The sequence below is a fragment of the Nicotiana sylvestris genome, chromosome 4 (assembly GCF_000393655.2).
Source record: "Nicotiana sylvestris chromosome 4, ASM39365v2, whole genome shotgun sequence".
NCBI classification, from domain to species: domain Eukaryota; kingdom Viridiplantae; phylum Streptophyta; class Magnoliopsida; order Solanales; family Solanaceae; genus Nicotiana; species Nicotiana sylvestris.
The window spans coordinates 47,249,037-47,271,364 of record NC_091060.1 but is presented as its reverse complement, the minus strand read 5'-3'; the positions used below and the strand labels follow the sequence as shown (position 1 = coordinate 47,271,364).

At 32.6% G+C, this 22,328-nt stretch overlaps 2 protein-coding genes across 2 annotated transcripts; one reads left to right on the top strand and one right to left on the bottom strand.

Annotated features, from left to right (window-relative positions):
• The first annotated feature begins 11,464 nt into the window (after positions 1-11,464).
• On the top strand, positions 11,465-17,997 carry LOC104240479 (putative phospholipid-transporting ATPase 9). Its single transcript, XM_009795324.2, has 11 exons — positions 11,465-12,582; positions 13,063-14,408; positions 14,609-14,719; positions 14,836-15,112; positions 15,197-15,285; positions 15,377-15,485; positions 15,669-15,872; positions 16,028-16,153; positions 16,268-16,366; positions 16,512-16,703; positions 17,030-17,997. Exons 1-11 carry the CDS (start codon positions 12,184-12,186, stop codon positions 17,693-17,695), a joined length of 3,618 nt encoding a protein of 1,205 aa, XP_009793626.1. The 5' UTR covers positions 11,465-12,183; the 3' UTR covers positions 17,696-17,997.
• A 1,330-nt stretch (positions 17,998-19,327) lies between these two features.
• Positions 19,328-20,380, bottom strand: LOC104240480 (probable calcium-binding protein CML16). Its single transcript, XM_009795325.2, has one exon. The coding sequence runs from the start codon at positions 20,259-20,261 to the stop codon at positions 19,776-19,778; it is 486 nt and encodes a 161-aa protein (XP_009793627.1). The 5' UTR covers positions 20,262-20,380; the 3' UTR covers positions 19,328-19,775.
• Positions 20,381-22,328: the final 1,948 nt, after the last annotated feature.

Here is a 22,328-nt window from a genome sequence, read left to right as displayed (position 1 = left end):
TATTAGCGTGCTTGGATTGATCAGCTTTGCGGAGACTCGAGGTACAACTGCTTAGCGTCCGCAGCTCCCAGAGTCCCATTTCTTATCATTTAGATGTGTACTGTCTTTCAGACAGCTTTATGTTTGATTCAGATCATTATTTGTACTATTCAAGTAGCTCGTGCACTTGTGACATCGGTTCCAGGGTTGTATATATTTTTGTTGTTGTAGCTTCCGCACTTTACTTTGGATTATTGCAGTTATTTTAGCTCTTTCTCATTATTTAATTTAAATTATTGAAAATGGATAAATTGTTCTAACGTTGTCTTGCCTAGCAAGTGAAATATTAGGCGCCATCACGATCTCGACGGTGAAAATTCCGGGTCGTGACATATTAGTTTCACTAAAATTAAGAATATAAGGTTAATAGGTCAGGTTAAGCGTGTAATCACTTTTTCGGACAACTATTGAATGCAACTTATATATTTTTCCTAAATAATATGCACTCTCCTAATATATATAAAAGAATGAAAGTTTATATCAAGTTGATCCCTATGGGTCATGGTTAAAATTAAATAAAGATACTATAAATAGTTTTCAAAAAAAAATCTGACTAAAAAGAAAAATATGTCATATTGTTATGAAATAAAAGCAATTTAGTAAAACATGAACAAGAAATAAAGACAATTTAGTAAAACATGAACAAGAAATAAAGACAATTTAGTAAAACATGAACAAGAAATAGAGATAGAGAGAAAGGAAGAGATTTTCTTCTTAAATTGTGTGTATTTTCCTATCTATTACAAGGCTTTTATATAGGCATGAAAAGTGAAGAAAATATGTCATGGAATATGTCATTGAACATAGAAAATATATCATTGAATATGTCATTAACCATTTGAGAGAAAGATCATGGAGGAAGAGTAGACATCCACCATATTTTGATTTTTATCATAACACTCCCCTTGGATGTCGATAAATAATGTGCCTCGTTAAAACCTTATTAGGAAAAAACCCTATGGGAAAAAATCCTAATGAAGGAAAAAGAGTACACATATTTAGAAATATGCCTTTTGGTTACTTCGTTAAAAAACCTTGCAAGGAAAACCCAATGGGACAAAACCTTGTAAGGGAAAAGAGTACAACGCGTATTAACTCCCCCTGATGAGATCATCAGTTCACATCGTTGAGCCTTCGTATCCCAATCTTGTACACTAGTTTCTTGAAGGTTGACGCCGGTAGATATTTGGTGAACAAATCAGCCATATTATCACTTGAACGGATCCGTTGCACATTAATATCACCATTCTTTTGAAGATCATGTGTGAACAATAATTTAGGTGAAATGTGCTTTGTCCTAACTCCTTTATGAATCCTCCCTTTAATTGGGCTATGCATGTTGTATTTTCTTCATACAAAACTTTGGGTAGTTTATCACACTTCAAACCACATTTGTCTCGAATAAGATGTATAGTAGACCTCAACCATACACATTCTCGACTTGCTTCATGAATAGCAATTATCTCAGCATGATTAAAAGAAGTAGCCACGATTGATTGCTTAGTCGATCGCCAAGATATGACAGTGCCACACATGTAAACACATAACATGTTTGAGATCAAGCCTTGTGTGTGTCAGATAAATACCCCACATCGACATAACCAATAAGATCGGTATTGCAATCATTGCCATAAAATAAGCCCACACCGGTAATCCCTCTTAGATAACGCAATATGTGCTTGATTTCATTCCAATTTCTCCTTGAGCGGAGCTATATCTTGCTAAGACATTAACTGAAAAAGTTATGTCATGCCTTGTAGTGTTAGCAAGATATATTAGCGCACCAATTGCATTAAGATATGGTACTTTAGGACCAAGAAGCTCTTCATTATTTTCATGAGGTCAGAGTGGATCTTTATTTATATCGAGTAATCTCACAACCATCGGGGTACTTAATGGATGTGCTTTATCCTCATAGAAGCTCTTTAAAATCTTTTTAGTATATGCTGATTGAAGGACAAAAATTCCATCTTTCATATATTCAATTTGTAGACCAAGACAAAATTTTGTCTTTCCAAGATCTTTCATTTTAAATTCTTTCTTTAAACAGTCTTCTGCTTTAGGAAGCTCTCCGGGAGTTCTAATGATATTTGAATCATCAACATACATGGCGATTATAACAAATTCAAATTCATATCCTTTTATAGGACACAAGGACAAATTGAATTATTCTTATACTCTTCTTTCAACAAGTATTCTCTCGGGCGATTATACCACAGGGGCCCTGATTGTTTCAATCCGTATAAGGATTTTTGAAGCTTTATTTAATAAATTTCTTGGAAACCTTAATATGCTCCAAGACAATTTAAATCTTTCAATGATATCCACTATACGCATATCAAGTTTTTCATATATTGCCAGATTAAAACCTGAAGTGACTATATCCACTATAAGAGAACATGTCTCCATATAATCAATGTGAGGATATTTACTAATTTTCTTGTGCCACAAGTCGTCTTTATGTCTATCGACTTGAACCTTTCGCACAAGAACACATTTATACCTCAATTGACTTTATACTTTCAGGTGTTGGACTATCCGTCCAACTTCACATTTTTCAAGTGAAGTCAATTTCATTGCGTATTTTTTATTTGGCCAATCTTTTATCCGTCCAAATTTCATGACAGATTTGATCTCAAGATCCTCGTCAATATTAATCATATTGAGCGCTACATTATATTAACAATATCGTCGACAATCATTTTATGTCGGTTCCATTATTACCCAATAAAGACATAACTTATTGAGATCTCTTTATTTCATTATTTTCAGGTACCTGAGCCTCTCCCATGAGGTCTTATGAAGTGTTATGTCGTGGTGCTCTTCTAGGGCACTTGCCTCCTTATTATGACCATTTTGAATATTTGCCCCTCTCCTTCTTCAAGGAGTTTTATCTTTGGAACCGATTGGTCTGTTACACTTCATGCGTGCCATAGACTCTGTCCCTCATGGACTTTATTCTATTTGGAGCATTAGCAGCTGAAATATGACATTTAGCTTTGGGTCAGCAAATGCGTCTGGCAATAATTTGTAAATGAATTATCACTTGAACTTCAAGTTTATATTTTCTTGTACGAGGATCTATATGTATTCATAATAATTCATTTCACGTATCACTTTCTCAGCTGCCCATTTTCTCCCCCTAATGTTGGGATCACCAACACATTTCCCAACCATCTTTGGGAACTCATCTTTGTGCATTTTGGTGGCATAATTAAATCATATAGCACATCCATATTTCTATATAGAAATTATTTGGTTCCTGACCCTGAACCGATTGTGATAGGGAGAAATTTTTATAACTTGGCTAGATGCGTACAAGTGCTGCTGTATATTAAATAATAAATCTCATACCAAATTTCGTTTTTGGGAGTTTTGTTCTCATAACCAATGATTTAGCTATAATTGGAGGCATACAATTTCTGCTAAACCAACTTGGATTTAAACCAGTATTATTAAGATAAATCATCATAATTTATATTCTGGAATTGTGCTCTAATAATTTGAGCAAGCAATCTTGCAAAAACCAAACTGCAAGTTGATAACAAATGCACATGTGACCATAAAATAGATGCATCTATTAAAATCACATATATATATCACCTTTTATTCCTTCCAGAAATCAAAGGATTCAATCCCAACCTTTAACTGGTATATCATGAGAATAAGCAGCACAAGGGAATTCTTGAAGAATCTTCTATTCTTCAATATGTGTCAATGTAATTCTTAATTAATTTTTCGCATCATAATTGAACCGATATGGTCAACCGGTCATGCCAATTAATATTTATTTTAGTAAATCTCTAGTTTACTTGTGGCATATGATTCCAGCATCATGCTTATATTTGTGTAGTACAAATAGAAAGAAGATCGGGTAACCTTTCATATTTACCCGGTATGATTATAGAAATATGAAGATATTCAATCATCCTTTCATTTATAGTCTCAATATGCCAATCACTTTGACTTATATATTTGAAACTCAAAAAGTTTCTTTTGAGACTTTACAATATCAATGTCATGAATAAGTTTATTCATCCGGGTAGTAACAAATTAGTTTTTCCGGAGTTCTTAACAACTTTTGTACTACAAGATCTTTTATCATACCATTCCTATGCTAAATGTCTCCTTCACGGAGAAAATTATATCATAATAAATTGTCATGGTCAAAATCATCATAAGCAAAATCATTTCTTGCTTTAATTTTGCCTTTAATAACTTTTATAAGGCATGACAAAATAATATTTGGCATATCACATGTACGCGACCAATGACATATTCATGTAACCACACAATAATATTTATTCTCTTTATTTTACTCAAACCTCCCTTAGAGGTGAGTTGTGTGGTATTCATATAATCATGAATTGCATGTCTTTATTCATTGCTTTTATCACATATTGCCACATTCAACTTTAGGAATGGGTTTGCATTCTCAATGCTTATCATAAGTCACATTCTCTTCAAGGAATGGAATAATCAGCGACGTGCTTTATTATTTTCATACCAATTTGATGGTAAGCATTGCCTTCACATTTTGAAGGACTATTTTGAGAACCCTTATTGTTCTCCTTTTATAATCATAGTGATGATTATTATTATTTTGATATTTGGAACGCCCACGTTCATTGTTCAACCACTTGTCTTCATTGAAACTTATTATGCATTGTTATCACATTCACTTCAAGAATGAAGCAAATCAAGTGAGACAATTTTCCTGCCTTTTCATGAAAAATATATTATTTTTCTTTAGTCATCATTATATCATCAATATGGTACATTGGGACTCAAACCCAATGTCTTACCAATATAAAGGCATGGTAGGCCATAATAAATTGGGACACAAACCCAACTCTTATCATTATGGAGCATAAGGACTTGATCCCGATGTCTATTCCTCAATTAATGACATAATAGGCTAAACAATATTGAGATTTATTCGCAAGCTTTAATTTCAATCACATGCCAAAAAAGTTATACACAACTAATTTGCAACTTAGCAAATCAAATTTGCTTTCTTAAATAAGTGTACAAATCTCAAATCAGCGTAAAGCTTTATTAATTATTTGTAGCATCTATATGAAATACAATCGTTTGTAGTCAGAATATTTTTTCTAAATTCTATTAGAGTTTAAAAGGATCATAAAATCATTGTCATAATATTTATTGAGTCTCTCTCAAAAATATTGTTGTTTTCGGGGTATACCCTACCTATTGGATTTGATTTAACGCCATGACTTTCCTTCACTCAATTCAACCAAGCAATTAGTGAATAAATTTATCAAAAGTACACCATATAGGTAACAACACATATATAGTATTAATACATAAATTCAACATTTATATTACCTGAAAAGTGACATTATAGGTAACAACTTACCAATTGTAGCTTGTGCATCATTCATATAAAATATTTAAAAATGGTAAGTTAGTAGCAGACATCAAGTAGGTTATGGATACTCAAAAATACCTCTTCTAGTAGTCATACTAATCATTGTTTGCTTTCAAATGATACGACCATAAATTATGAAGTATATTTTCTCAATAGCTGGTTTGTTTCCCAAACTTCAAAGAAGTAATTAATCAACCTAGATAAAGATGTGAAGTATTTCTTGTTTTCTTCAAGATGATTTATGCTTTTACTCAGTATGACCAATTTTATTTTATTTTTTATTCCTTTTTTTGTACTATATGCAAGTGTAAAAATCCAAAAGAAAAAAAATATTCATCCAAGTAAAAGAAAATGTTAAAAGCGGCAGGACAGATTGAAGATAGTTAACACATAAATATGCATAAGACAATTTATATAAAATATCCTTGGTTACCATGACATGCATCATATCAACAATTAACTGCTACTATGATTTTAACATATAGAACTTCGAAAATTTTATTCCATTCATGTGATATAAAAGATGTAATATTAATATGTGCTTATGCAATACAGGTATAGTACAAAGTTGTATGCATATGAGATTTTAAAGGAATGACAAGTATAAGATAATCATACCTTCTTACATTTCATTACTTACCATATGTAGTTTCTCTTTACATTTAATCATGTGATGATATGTATGGCTTCTAATTGTAATCTTTCTGGATGTAGGAAATTTTTTATAGATATATATATATACAATTGGTTAGAGACTCGTGCTGATAACGTGTTATGAAATAAAAGCAATTTATTAAAACATGAACAAGAAATAAAGACAATTTAGTAAAACATGAACAAGAAATAGAGATAGAGAGAAAGGAAGAGATTTTCTTCTTAAATTGTGTGTATTTTCCTATCTATTACAAGGCTTTTATATAAGCATGAAAAATAAAGAAAATATGTCATGGAATATGTCATTGAACATAGAAAATATGTCATGGAATATGTCATTAACCATTTGAGAGAAAGATCATGGAGGAAGAGTAGACATCCACCATATTTTGATTTTTATCATAACACATATAAAATAAACATAGGGAGTAATAAAAATTTAAATTTAAATTTATACTGTTAACGTAATTTATTCTCGCGGATATATTTACCCTGTCTATGTGTACGCTTAATATAAATTAAGAAAAATATAAGTTTTAATTTTCACTTGTCCAAACAAACGCGTATCGGGCGAACGACTAAATGGAAAAAACACACGTAAAATAGTATTTAATCAAAAATGTGAACCACGTGGAGTTTGATGCTAACGGAGTAAGTATTAATTAATAATGGAGTTTTGACTAACGTCGCACCCTCCTCGCCAATGTTGGCGCATATATTTTAAAGCATTCATACTTCACAATTAATTCAGTACACCTATAAAGTATTCATATTATATATATTCACACACAAACGGGAAACATAGAATTAGCATCACTTGGTTGAAAATTCAAGTTTAGATATTCATATTGCTTTCCACGATGAAACGTTAATCATGCCTGTATCCTAATTATTTGGAGCAGGCTCGAGATTAATTAATTGCAATACATTTTACATGACAAATAAAATAAATCAATACTAACTTTGACTGTTCGATCGGTTCTAATTCAATAACGCCGTTGTGAATAGAAATTAAATGTAAGTCTAGTGATCAGTCATACAACTAAGTGAAAGATATATAGCGTAAATCTTCACCATTATTAGAGAGATGTAATTAAATTTCTAATCATGCCATAAACTTTCACCATTGTAGAATCAGTTGGTAATTAAAATCCACTTGATCATTACTCCATCCGGTCCATCAATTTGCTTTTTTATTTTGGTCCAAAATAAGTGTCTATTATATAATCAAGAAAAAATATAATTTGTTTGTCCAAAATTACCCTTATGTACGTATTCCTAAAAAGTCTTTTACTCCTCACATTAAATTATGCTGCAATATTTAATTAAGGGTAGTTTAGTTACACAAACTATTTTTTTCTAAAATTTAATATTTTCTTAATGGATATGTCCAAGATAAATTGGTCAATTATTGTAGACAGAACAGTATATATTGCTATGAGTTGTTACTTGCAAAATTAAGATTCAGTTTTTATGACCAATCAAGGGAGGGTGCGGGAAGCACAAGAAACTAAAAAGGAATAAATTATAAAGGAAACTTTTGGGAAAGATGATTAAGGAATATGGCAGGAAAACAAGTGACGTTCTAAGTAAATGACTGACTTGGGTCAAGTAGATTTTAGTCTACAAAATACTCTTCGTGACATATATGTAACTAATTACTCCTTCGTCTTAATTTATATGCCGGTGTTCAGCCTCTAAGAGTCAAACATATTTTTCTCCGACTTTTAAATATTTATAATCATTGTAACTTATAATACTTTTTACATAATTTTACTAAACAAGTAAATTTTATTTTAAAATTTTTAAAGCTTTTATATTTGAATCACAATCAAAATTAAGAATCTTGGCTCTCAAATTCGAGCTATAACACATAAAATAGGACATATGTAGTAAAAAAAAAAATGCAAGCAGTAGTAATACTTTATCTGTTCAATTTATGTGATACTTTTTTTTTGGACGGTCTCAAAAGAAAAATAACATCTCCTTATATTTAGTAAATATTAAACTTTAAACTTTTTTTTTACTATTAATAAGATGACTTAGCTTATAGCCATACATATGTATTATTTATTTTAGGTCATAAATTTAAAAGACTTTCTTTTATTATTAAACTCAATGCATAATAAAGCATTATCATCACATAAATTGAGACTTAAAGGAATGGTATTCAGTAATTTGATGAAGCCATGATGTTGTACTAATATTTACACAATTAACATAAATGCGATGTGTACTCTTAAATTAAAAAGATATATATATTTTTAATTTTCTCTTGCATACAAACGTATATCCGAACAACTAAACGGAAAAAGACACGTAAAACAATATTTAATCATGCATGTGAGGTACGTGGAATTTAATGTAATGCTAATATAGTAGTGAATAGTGGTAAAGGAGTTTTGACTCTTCATTAACACGTCGCGCCCTCGTCGCCATGTTTGCGCATCTTTTAGCCTTTAATACGATTATTTTTTTATTTTTTTACATATATAGATACAAATATATAATGTATAGGTATGGACTAAGATAAATTATATTGTATTTATATCTTGGCCCATGTGGAACTGCTCTATTTTAATCAATATTTTAAAAGGTGGGGTGTGAGGCGAGACATTTTACCTCTGACGAGGCAAGGCGTAAGCCCTAAGATATGATGCGTAAGTCCCACGGATCTTCAAATTTTATAAATTTTAAGGATTTTAAGGTAGTATAAACTAAAAAATAAATATAAATATTACATTAAACTCACAATAATTCAACTATGAATAATACGAAAAGTATGACATATATCATAATATGCAAATTAGCTGCAACGTCGTTACAACTCAAACATAAAAAATAATGTATTCGATATGAAATCTTATACGTATCTCTTAAGGAGTATTGAATCTTGAAAGAATTTTGATATTATAATTTGATTTTGTTTTTTAAAAAAATACTCCTTTTATTTAATATGTTTTTTATTTAAAAGATAATTTATATAAAAACATAATTTATAATTTAAATATGATTCTCTAGCATCATTTATTTCTTAAATTTTAACAACTTAATAAAGTGATACATAATTCATCATACAATAACATGATAACTAATTATTTTTTAATAGTTACTAACTAATACTAAGCTATTAAATTAATAAGTATTGTATCTTGTAAATGAAAATATTTAGAAAAATAATTATAAAACAATTATGGACTATTATATAGGAGTAATAAAGAATAAAAGTTAATAAATAAATACTTTTTAAATAAAAGATTTATTTAAAATTTACTATCATAGCAGTCCTAGTGGATAACGTGTAATAATTTTTATTTTAATTATGATATAAAATACTCTCAACTTAACGATTTATGATTAAAAAAAAGTAATTTCGAATAGTCAACGATTTATTAAAAAAATTTGAGGATTTACAAGGTTAGTTACGTACAATTGCATAAAACTCTATTAGACGAGCCCAGTACAGTGAGCGTTGGGTGTGTCCGAGGCGTAAGCCCCAACGGCCGAGGCGTAAGTCTCACGGAACGAAGCCCCGCACATAAGCCCAGGGGCGTTTTACGAGTGCTCCGCCCTGGAGCGAGCCCCAGACGAATCCCAATTTTTCCTTTTAAAACAGAGATTTTAATATGTTATATTATTATTTATGTTTATTAATTTCAAAGTAATTGAACATTACTCACAACTATAAGAGTAAAGTTATAAATCTATAATTAAATTTAATTTATGTCAATTGCTCTAAAAATACAAATGGTTGAAATGTTAAATTTTCGGAGAGGACTGTAAAATGTCATTTGCCCCGCACTTTACTACTCTATAAATATATTAAAAATACAAAAATCCGCCGTGTCAAAATAAATTTTGATTACCCAAATTTAAGTTAAAAAAATTTAAAATAAATAGAACATATATATATATATTTATGACTTAAATTATACTTCTCCTTTGTTGTCTTCACCTCTGTGTCTTCTTTCAAGCCGTATGTTTGTATGCGGACAAATGTAAAATATACTAGTATATGTTTTTGGTATTGAGATTCTACAATAGTGACTTATTGTGCTTATCTCAGACCAAGATTCATGGTTGTTTTTATAGAGGTTAACATAAATTATAAGCAACTTTTTTGCCTTATTCTTGATCTGTGTTTGTACATATAAACTGTACTGTATTTTTTTATTCACCTATGCGAAACTTCCTTTTTAGGTATATATATATATATGTATATATATATATATATATGTTTATATACAGATTAAAATAAATTATAGTACCCTGTTTTATCACCGTCACCTTTATGAAATTTAATTTCTACATTATGTTGCTATAAAGATCCGTATTTATGTACTGCGCGCTAGCATATATTTTAATTATTTTTTTGGGTAATTTATATTTTAATTATTTTACTACATTTTGTCTTCACTTGCATCCATGAAGATTCTGTTTTTAAATATACTGTTGCAATAATCTGTTTTTGTATTGAAAGTAAGAGAAATTATATATGTTGTAGTTTTGTCTTCACCTCTATGATTTTATATTTTAAATTTAAATAAATCTGCAGTATTAATATATACTGCTACAATTATCTGGCCTAAGATAGTATTCCATACGTATCAAATTATCTGTCGTGATTTCTAAAAATAGTTATCTCAAATTATTTGTCATTTTAGAAGTACAAGATAAAATTAATTATATTTTTTCTATTTTACTGCTAACAATAATTATTCTTGAAAATGGAGATAACACATAAATAGAGTAAAAATTCAATGAAAAAAGATCATATTTTAAGATATAAATAAGGGTAAAATAGTCTAAAACTCCTCCTAATTAATGTTTCTTAAGGAGCGTGTGAAAGAGAAACACGATAAATAATTTGAGACGGATGGAGTATGTAATTATTTTGTCTTCACCTTCGTGAAGCTTAAGTATACTGTTACAAGTGCGACGTGTTACCTAATACAAATTATATTATATTATATTTTTGTCATCACCTATATGGAATTTCTTTTCTAATAATACTACTACTATACAATGATATATGCTTACGTACAAATTAGATTAATTAAACTATACTTATGTCTTCATATACAGATTAACATTAATCATATTCTAACATTGTCTTCACCTCTGTAAAACTTACAGCTGCAAGTGTTACTTTGTTTCTCACCCGATATTAGATTTCGGTTTCGGGACTCGAACTCGAGGTCTTTGATTAATATTGCAGGAGTACTTATCGACCGACCATAATATTTGGCGGTGTTTAATTATATAAAGATTTAAATAAAATATACACTACATTTTTTTGTCTTTACTTTCTATGAAACTTCCTGACAAGTACAGAGAGTAGAGCAACACCCATAAATGGAAGAATCCACCCGTTATATTCTTTAGAAATTTTCCCGCGAAAAGCTTCTTTTTCCATCAATCTTCTTATTGTATCTTTTTCTTCTATGGATTTGCAACTATATATGAGGAGAGCAATTTGCAAGTTTTTATAGGACATTATGTGATGTCAATTTGTATTCTTTTAAGGAATAATTAATTTGGGATTTTAAAGTTAATCAAAATTTAAGTAAAGTCAACTTACTCCATTAGAGAGAGAGAGAAGATCCAAGTCATTGTTCAAAGTCTTTAAGACCAAATTATAAGCTAACATTTCTTCTCACGTTGTCTTTCTTCACTTTGTACCATAATTTTAAAGTCAACACTCTCCTTTTCTTTCTTCATTTCACCTTTTGAATTCAGAAGTGTATGTTTGTGTTTCTTGGTCATTATAAAGATTAAAGCTTTTTGAGGGTAGGATTAATTTTTCTCTTCCCATTGTTTGTGAAAGTTATAGTGGTTGGGTTTTAAAGTTATTTTTTTGGAAGCATTTATCTGGGGTTCTGTTCTTTGGATATATTATTCATTTTATTCTTTGGTGGGTGTGAGAAAGTTTTGATTTTCCAGGAGGAGTTCTGTTTCTGGGCAATTGAAAAAGGGTTCTTCTTGAAAAACTCCCTTGCCTTGCTGGAAAAACTAAATAATTTCTTCTTTTTTTTCCACCTTAATTTGGTACTTTATTCTAATTGGAATTTGGGTGATAGACAAAGACAAGGATAAAAATGAAGACAGGTAGAAGGAAAAGGATACAGTTTAGCAAGATTTACACATTTAAATGTGGGGAAGCATCTTTTTTAGGTGATGATCATTCACAGATTGGAGGGCCAGGATATTCAAGAGTGGTGTATTGCAATGAACCAAATAGTTTTGAGGCTGGAATTAGAGATTATGCAGGAAATTATGTAAGAACTACGAAGTATACAGCTGCAACATTCTTGCCAAAGTCCTTGTTTGAGCAGTTTAGGAGGGTGGCCAACTTTTATTTTCTTGTCATTGCCATATTGTCCTTCACACCATTGACTCCTTATTCTGCTGCCAGTGCTGTTGTTATTCCTCTTGTTATTGTCATTGGAGCCACCATGGTTAAAGAAGGCGTCGAAGATGGACGCCGAAAGCAACAGGTATTTAGAGTGTTCTGCTCTTCAGCTATTGCTCTTTCCATTTATTTTTTTAGTCCTGGTACTATCTTTCTGGCCTTTGTTTTTGCTACTGTTCTATTGTTTCGTTTCGTCTTCATGAGCGAGGGTCCTTCAGAAACAGCGGAGGGTGGGGGTAAGTTCTTCGTACACTACCATCACCAGACTCCACTTGTGTGATTATAGTGGATTGTTGTTGTTGAGTTCTGCTCTTTATAAATCTGTCCATTCTAGGGTATTTACAGTTAATTAGGTAATTGTTTAGCAGTTCAAATATTGCAAAAGTACGTTTTTGCAATATCACTGTTATGTCTTAGAATAATTATTAAGTCTAGTTTCAGGCTTTGGCATTTCATCTGGTGCTGCCAAATATGATATATATACATCTGGAGTCTCCATTTTTGTATATAGATACACGGGTAGTTTGTATGATTATCATTTGCCTTTCCATTTTCTCCCTTTCAGGATGTTGAGGTAAATAATAGGAAGGTTAAAGTACATCAAGAAAATAGAGTTTTTGATCATACAGAATGGAAAAATTTGAGAGTTGGCGATATTGTTAAGGTGGAGAAGGATGAGTTCTTTCCAGCAGACTTACTGTTGCTTTCATCTAGTTATGAAGATGCAGTTTGTTATGTTGAAACTATGAATCTTGACGGGGAGACTAATTTGAAGCTGAAACAAGCATTGGTGGGGACTTCATCATTGCACGAAGATTCCCACTTCGAAGATTTTAAGGCTTTTGTTAAGTGTGAAGATCCTAATGCTAATTTATATACTTTTGTTGGAACTATGGAATATGAAGAAAAACATTATCCTCTTTCTCCCCAGCAATTACTACTCAGAGGCTCTAAATTGCGGAACACAGATTACATATATGGGGCTGTTATCTTCACTGGTCATGACACAAAGGTAATGCAGAATGCGACAGATCCTCCTTCAAAAAGAAGCAGAGTTGAGAGGAAAATGGATAAAATCGTTTACTTCTTATTTGGAGTTTTGTTCACTATGTCCTTTGTCGGATCAGTTTGCTTTGGAATTCTGACTAAAGAGGACTTAAATGGTGGACGTAAAAGGTGGTATCTACGACCTGATGAATCTGACATATATTTTGATCCCAATGGAGCTACTGCTGCTGCCATTTACCATTTTCTGACAGCCGTGATGTTGTATAGCTACTTGATTCCGATATCTTTATATGTGTCCATAGAACTTGTTAAAGTTCTTCAGACTATCTTCATTAATCAGGACATTCATATGTATCATGAAGAAACTGATAAACCAGCACATGCACGCACCTCAAATTTAAATGAGGAACTTGGCCAGGTTGACACAATACTTTCAGACAAAACCGGCACATTGACTTGTAATTCAATGGAGTTTGTCAAGTGCTCAGTGGCTGGAACTGCTTATGGACGTGGTATTACAGAAGTCGAGAGGGCTTTGGCTAAAAGAAATGGTTCTCCATTGATGGTAAATGATCAGAAGTTGGTTGAGGATTCTGCTGTTAGTACAAGGAAGTCTACTATTAAAGGCTTCAATTTTGTTGACGAGCGAATAATGAATGGGAGTTGGGTGCATGAACCTCATTTAGATGTCATACAGAAATTCTTCCGTTTATTAGCAGTCTGTCATACGGTCATACCAGAAGTGGATGAAGGTACAAGGGAGATTTCATATGAAGCTGAATCTCCAGATGAGGCGGCATTTGTAATTGCAGCTAGAGAAATTGGCTTTGAATTATTTAAAAGGACACAAACAAGTGTTTCAGTGCATGAGTTGGATCTAGCATCTGGCAAGAAAGTTGAGAGGTTAGTTAACGTCAAATATGTCTTTGTGGTTTTGAGATCTACTAAAATGATATTTTACCTATATGAAAGCTTTGCATGATCACAGAGTGAAGCCGTTTTGAGATCTTAATGCAAATAAAACTGTCCTGATATTGAATTTTTGCTATAAGCAGCACAAGATTTTGGATATCAAGAGTAATCGTAGATTTCTTTCTTTGCAGGTCATATAGAATTTTGAATGTTTTGGAGTTTAATAGTACAAGAAAAAGGATGTCTGTAATAGTAAAGGATGAGGCGGGGAAGATATTGTTACTTTGCAAAGGTGCTGATAGGTAAGGTCAATTGCAACTTCATAAGCACCATAAATTCCTTGAATTCTTACATTAGTTGCTGATTTTGTTTACGTTTCCCTTCTAATCTTCTCTTTCTGGTTATGGTCTTTATGCAGTGTCATATTTGAAAGGCTCGCCAAAAGTGGAAGGGAATTTGAAGAGGAAACAAGGGAACATGTACATGAGTATGCTGATGCAGGCTTGAGGACCTTAATACTGGCCTATCGCGAAATTAGTAAAGAAGAATACCAAGTATTCAATGAGCAATTTTCAGATGCCAAGAATTCAGTCACTACAGACCGTGATGCGTTGATCGATGAAGCAACTGAAAAGATTGAAAAGGAGTTGATTCTTTTAGGCGCCACTGCTGTTGAGGACAAACTACAACAAGGGGTAAGTTTTATTAAGTCATAGTTCGCTTCCCAACTATCACCATTTGGACGTGTTACTGACTTTTTTCCTGTCATTCACTGGTAGGTTCCTGAATGCATCGACAAACTTGCTCAAGCAGGTATCAAGATATGGGTTTTGACTGGGGATAAGATGGAAACAGCCATTAATATTGGGTAAAGTATTTGGTTATGATTAGTTTTCAATTTCTTAATTGATTCAAGCATTGCTTGTCTAATCTTTTTTTATCCATAATATCTTCTGCAGCTATGCCTGTAGTTTGCTTAGACAAGGAATGAAGCAAATTATCGTAAACTTGGAAAGCCCTGATATTATAGCAATAGAGAAAGCAGGAGAAAAGGATGCTATTGCCAGTGTAAATACCTATTCTATTCTTCCGCTGCCACCATATATATATATCTTTATTAGAAAGATTGAGTAATTTTTCCAGGGTAAAAACAAATGGTTTTAGCCACATTCCTTACTAGAAGTTAACCGATTTAAACCTTACCTTGCCATCTCTAATAATACATGCTTTTTGCTACGCAAATTCTAATAGGCATCTAAGGAAAGTGTGCTGCGACAAATTATAGAAGGGAAGGCTCTACTTACGTCTTCAAGCACAGAGGCATTTGCTTTGATCATTGATGGAAAATCTATTACATATGCTCTAGAAGATGACACAAAAAGATTGTTTTTAGATCTTGCAATTAGATGTGCTGCTGTTATATGCTGTCGATCATCACCTAAACAGAAGGCATTGGTGAGTACAACTTGTCTTCACAACCAAAACAAATTGCTAGTATAAATTTTGAGGCATTTGGCCTTCTCTCTTGTATCTTTTCTGCAATTTAATGTCTCATTTTCCCTGACCTTAGTTTGATCTTCCCTAATCATACCTATCTTTGGAATATACAGGTAACAAGACTTGTTAAACTTGAGACTAAAAAGACAACTTTGGCCATCGGAGACGGAGCTAATGATGTAGGAATGCTTCAAGAAGCTGATATTGGAATTGGAATCAGTGGTGTTGAAGGAATGCAGGTGAGAGCTTATACATTTCTCTTTCCATTTTGCAGCGACACACATTTCTACTTCTTGCATCGGTCCTAATATTTTGTTTCTTAATCTTGTTTCTGGCGTTTTCAAACTTGTTAGGCTGTTATGTCAAGTGATATTGCAATTGCTCAGTTCCAATTTTTGGAGCGCTTGCTTTTAGTACATGGCCATTGGTGTTATAGAAGGATCTCTTCGATGGTAATCTATTTGCTACTTCTTTTCTTCCTTATATATATTGCTCGAAAACTAACTTGTTTCCTTCTGTGGAATTGTTTCAAGCGTAAAGAAACTATTTCTAGTCTTTATGGAGTGGTCCTGTAACTGGCTTTTCTTTTCTTTGCAGATATGCTACTTCTTCTACAAAAATGTTGCATTTGGTTTTACACTCTTCTTATACGAGTCGTATGCATCATTTTCTGGGCAACTTGCATATAATGATTGGTTTCTGGCATGTTACAACGTCTTCTTCACATCACTACCAGTGATTGCTTTGGGAGTTTTTGATCAAGATGTATCTGCTCGATATTGTCTTAAGGTAATTCCGACTTCACGCTGTGCTGATACTTTATTTAACTCTTGTATAGTCAGACCTGTCTATAACAGCACTTCACTATAAAAACCAAGTTTTTTCGGAACCAAATGTCATGTTTTGTTATAATATATGTTCTCTATAACAACAATTCGCTATAACATCCAATAACATCCGGAACGAATGATGCTGTTATAGAGAGGTTTGACCGTAGCATTAACTCTTGTAGCTATTGTACATGGCTGTAATATAGCTGTGTCAATGACGGCACGAAAAACAACTTTAGGTTGCTTTCATGTTGATCCTAATTATTTTCGGGTATTTTATGGCAGTTTCCTATACTCTATCAAGAAGGTATACAGAATGTCCTTTTCAGTTGGCGTCGTATAATTGGATGGATGTTAAATGGGATCTGCAGTGCAGTTATTATCTTCTTCATCTGCATAAGAGTACTAGATCCTCAAGCTTTCAATAAGGATGGTAAAACCAGTGACCATGCAATTGTGGGAGCAACAATGTACACATGTGTGGTTTGGGTCGTCAACTGTCAAATGGCACTTGCTGTTAGTTATTTCACCTTAATCCAACACATCCTCATCTGGGGTGGAATTGCTCTCTGGTATATTTTCCTTCTAATATATGGATCCATGCCTACAACATTTTCCACCAACGCGTACCAAGTCTTTGCGGAAGCTCTTGTTCCCTCCCCATTATACTGGTTAGTCACAGTGTTAGTGGTTATTTCAGCTTTAGTCCCCTACTTTGCATACAATGCAATTCAGTTTCGGTTCTTTCCAATGTACCATGGGATGATTCAATGGATAAGGTATGAGGGGAACTCAAATGACCCGGAATATTGCAATGATGTGAGGCAGAGGTCGATAAGACTAACAACTGTGGGCGTCACTGCTCGTTCCATAGCAAGTACTAATTCAAGTCTAAAAGACAAAAAGAGTAATCACAGATACCATCTGATTAGAGTACTCTCAGGAAGATAAGAGTCTAGACCTACAAAAGACAGTTTTGAACTGGAATTTGCTCCAGAAGTTTGTAAATTTCTCCCACAGGTTACATGTGTATATAATTCTTTTATATCTTGGTAGAATTATAAGATCATCTTTGTTGAATACTGGAAGACACGTGGCAGATGAAGTAAGTTTTTACAGGAAAGATCAGATTAGGATTCTCTTTTAAGAAATAATCTTGTGTACATTTTTATAGCAAGCAGTACAGAATGATCAAATTTTCTATTTGGAATCATGTATTTGTACACTTCAATAAAGAAATTTGCCTATATGCATTCTCTGGGAGTTGTACATTCATAGCAATCAAAGCTGCAAAAATTCCAGCAAGTTGTTTTGCTTCAATCAGCTTTTTGAAAAAGAAATGAAAAGGTAAAACTGCAGACTGCAGATGAAATGTCAAGTAAATTTCAACCAAATTGCAGAGAAATCCGAAATTTTTTATTTTTGTCTTAGCAACAACAAACAACAACATACCTAATAATATCTCACACCGTGCGGTCTGGGAGGATGGTGTGTACGCAGATCTTACTCCTACCTTTTTATTTGCAAATTGCATATACTTCCGACTCAAGACTGATTTTAATAAAAGCTAAGTGAAGTTATAGCCGACTTCTTCCAAAATTGCACACAGCACACCCAAGGAAAAACAAGTTTCCGAGGACAATGTTATGGATCTTAGCAACAACAAACAATAACATAGCAATACATTCATAGCAATCAAAGCTGCAAAAATTCCAGCAAGTTGTTTTGCTTCAATCAGCTTTTTGAAAAAGAAATGAAAAGGTAAAACTGCAGACTGCAGATGAAATGTCAAGTAAATTTCAACCAAATTGCAGAGAAATCCGAAATTTTTTATTTTTGTCTTAGCAACAACAAACAACAACATACCTAATAATATCTCACACCGTGCGGTCTGGGAGGATGGTGTGTACGCAGATCTTACTCCTACCTTTTTATTTGCAAATTGCATATACTTCCGACTCAAGACTGATTTTAATAAAAGCTAAGTGAAGTTATAGCCTGGCTTCTTCCAAAATTGCACAATGCACACCCAAGGAAAAACAAGTTTCCGAGGACAATGTTATGGATTTTTTTATTTTTTTTGTCATGGTTTTCGGGTGTCTCTTTGCGAGCCCGACTAGCTGTACCCACCGGGTCCCGCTGTTTCAAGGCGGGTGCACCACAATTAGTTCTACGGGGCCCTGGAGACGCGGCCGATTTGTAATGCCTCTAATGGCCCTGCTGGAGCTCGAACTGGCGACCTGAAGGACTTTGTCCTCAAACCTTTACCAGCCGAGCTACCCCTGGGGTTACAATGTTATGGATTGAATAATAATATAACTATACCTCCGTTCGAAGCAAAGTTGAAATACAATATTATGTTTGAAATCGAACAATGGTTCGAAATATTTCAAGTACCAAAAAAGGAACCTTTTTAACTTCATGTCGTTAACATCTAAAGTTTTAAGCTACTTTTTGCATCATCGAGAATCCAAAATATCTCGCCCGGTACAAAACTGACACAAAAAATCCTAATTCCATAGTCAATGAACCAAGAAATAAGTGTCTTGTACTTTCCATGCATATATAGTACTAACCATTCAATTCCCAATTAAAGAAGTCCCTTCCATAGATGACAACAATGCGAAGACATGACATACCAATATAATAGTTACTACAAGAGTTAAAAAGTCATTACATACTTCATCAATTGTCCTTCTCCTCCTTAATTCAAATACATAGAGGCTCGCGTAACCTCAATACAGGAAATATCGACAGTCCCTTAAACTTGTCAGTATATTTCACTTGGATATAAGAGGACATACAGACTCCTACAATCTAACCTTAAAAAACACATAAGCTAAAATTATAAAATCGTAAACATAAAAATACGTTACAGCAAAGGTCTATTAAATCGAGTCAATGTCATCCAAATCTGACAATAATCTATTAACAAAAGATTCATTTTTTTTAACGTTAATGATGCCATGTTGGATGAAAATGACACGAAAGACCACCTTATAAAACATACCGAAAATTAATTATACCGTTGTTAAGAGACAGTTAGGCCAAGAAAATCAGTAGCAGATTTTCCAAGAATATTAGCAAACTCATTGAAACTTATTACACCATCTCCATTCGTATCAGCTTCTTGCATGAGATTCGATAATTCTCGGTACGTTAAAGGATGGCCCATTTTGGCCATTTGTCCGGCGAGTTCAGCGGCGGTAATGTATCCGTTACCGTCGCGATCGAACGACCGAAAAAGCTCCATGAGCTGATCTTGATTCATTAAAATATCGTCATTCATATCAGGCATTATGGCATTTACGAGTTCGTCGAATTCGATGGATCCATTGCCATTGTGGTCTATTTTGGCGAGTAATGCGTGGAGTTGATCGCCGCCGGGTTTGAGACCAAGAGAGCGGAGGAGGGCGGCGAGTTCTAGTTGTGTTAGGCTGCCGTCGCCGTCGAGGTCGAAGCGCATGAATATGTCTTTTAGCTGTTTGAGTTGATCAGATTTTAGAGTAGTCATCATTATGAAAAGGAGGAGAAGAAAAAGAAAGAATGAAATGTGGAAGTTTTTGGTTATGGAGATTGTTTGGGTCAGAATTGGTGGAGGAAAGAGAAAAACAAGAATTAGTGAACGAAAGAGAAATGAAGGGCTGAGGGTTGGGGGGGGGGGGGGATGGGTTAGAGGAATTGTAGAAAATTTCAACTTTCATTAGAGGTTAGTTTTCTCTAATATTATTATCATAGCTAGACATCTAACGTATTGTTATGATAAATATCATATTATGGTGGATGTCTACTCTTCCTCCATTATCTTCATGTCAAATGCTTAATGACATATTCAATGACATATTTTCTATGTTCAATGACATATTCCATGACATATTTCTTCACTTTTCATGCCTATATAAAAGTCTTGTAACAGATAGGAAATACACACAATTGAAGAAGAAAATCTCTTCCTTTCTCTCTATCTCTATTTCTTGTTCATGTTTTACTAAACTGTCTTTATTTCTTATTCATGTTTTACTAAATTGTTTTTATTTCATAACACGTTATCAGCACGAGTCTCTAACCAATTGTATATATATCTATAAAAAATTTCCTACATCCGAAAAGATTGCAATTAGAAGCCATACATATCATCTCATGGTTAGATGTAAAAAGAAACTACATATGGTAAGTAATGAAACGTACGAAGGTATAATTATCTTATACTTGTTATTTCTTTAATATCTCATATGCACACAACTTCATACTACACCTGTATTGTATAAGCACATATTAATATTACATTTTTTATATCACATGAATGGAATGACATTTTTGAAGTTCTATAAGTAAAAATCATAGTACCAGTTAATTGTTAATATGATGCATGCATGGTAACCAAGGATATGTTATATAAGTTGTCTTATGTATATTTGTGTGTTAACTATTTTCAATATGTCTTGCCGCTTTTAACATTTTCTTTTACTTTGATGAATATTTTTCTATTTTGGGTTTTTACACTTGCATATAGTTAAAAAAAAAAAAAATGGGTCATACTGATTAGAAGCATAAATCATCTTGAAGAAAACAAGAAATATTTCACATCTTTATCTAGGTTGATTAATTACTTCTTTGAAATTTGAAAAACAAATCAGCTACTGAGAAAGTATACTTCATAATTTATGGTCGTATCATTTGAAAGCAAACAATGATTAGTATGACTACTAGAAAAGGTATTTTCGAGTATCCATGATCTACTTGATGCTTGCTACTGACTTACCATTTTCAAGTATTTTATATAAATGATGCATAAGCTACAACTGGTAAGTTGTTACCTATAATGTCACTTTTCAGGTAATATAAATGCTGAATTTATGTATTTGTACTATATATGTGTTGTTACATATATGTTGTACTTTTGATAAATTTATTCACTAATTGCTTGGTTGAATTGAATGAAGGAAAGTCATGGCGTTAAATCAAATTCAATAGGTAGGGTATACCCCGAAAACAACAATATTTTTGAAAGAGGCTCAATAAATATTATGACAATGATTTTATGATCCATTTAAATTCTAATAGAATTTAGAAGAAATATTCTGACTACAAACGATTGTATTTCATATAGATGCTACAAATAATTGATAAAGCTTTACGCTGATTTGAGATTTGTACACTTATTTAAGAAAACAAATTTGATTTATTAAGTTGCAAATTAGTTGTGTACAACTTTATTGGCATGTGATTGAAATTAAGGCTTGAGAATGAATCTCAATGTTGTTTAGCCTATTATGCCATTGATTGAGGGTAAGATATAGGGATCAAATCCTGATGCTCCATAATGATAAGAGTTGGGTTTGAGTCCCAATTTATTATGGCTTAACATGCCTTTATATTGGTAAGACATTGGGTTTGAATCCCAATGTACCATATTGATGATATAATAATGACTAAAGAAAAATACTATATTTTTCATGAAAAGGCATGAAGATTGTCCCACTTATAGCTCCATTCTTGAAGTGAATGTTGTAGCAATGCATAATAAGTCTAAATGAAGACAAGTGGTTGAACAATGAACGTGAACATTCCAAATAATAATAAT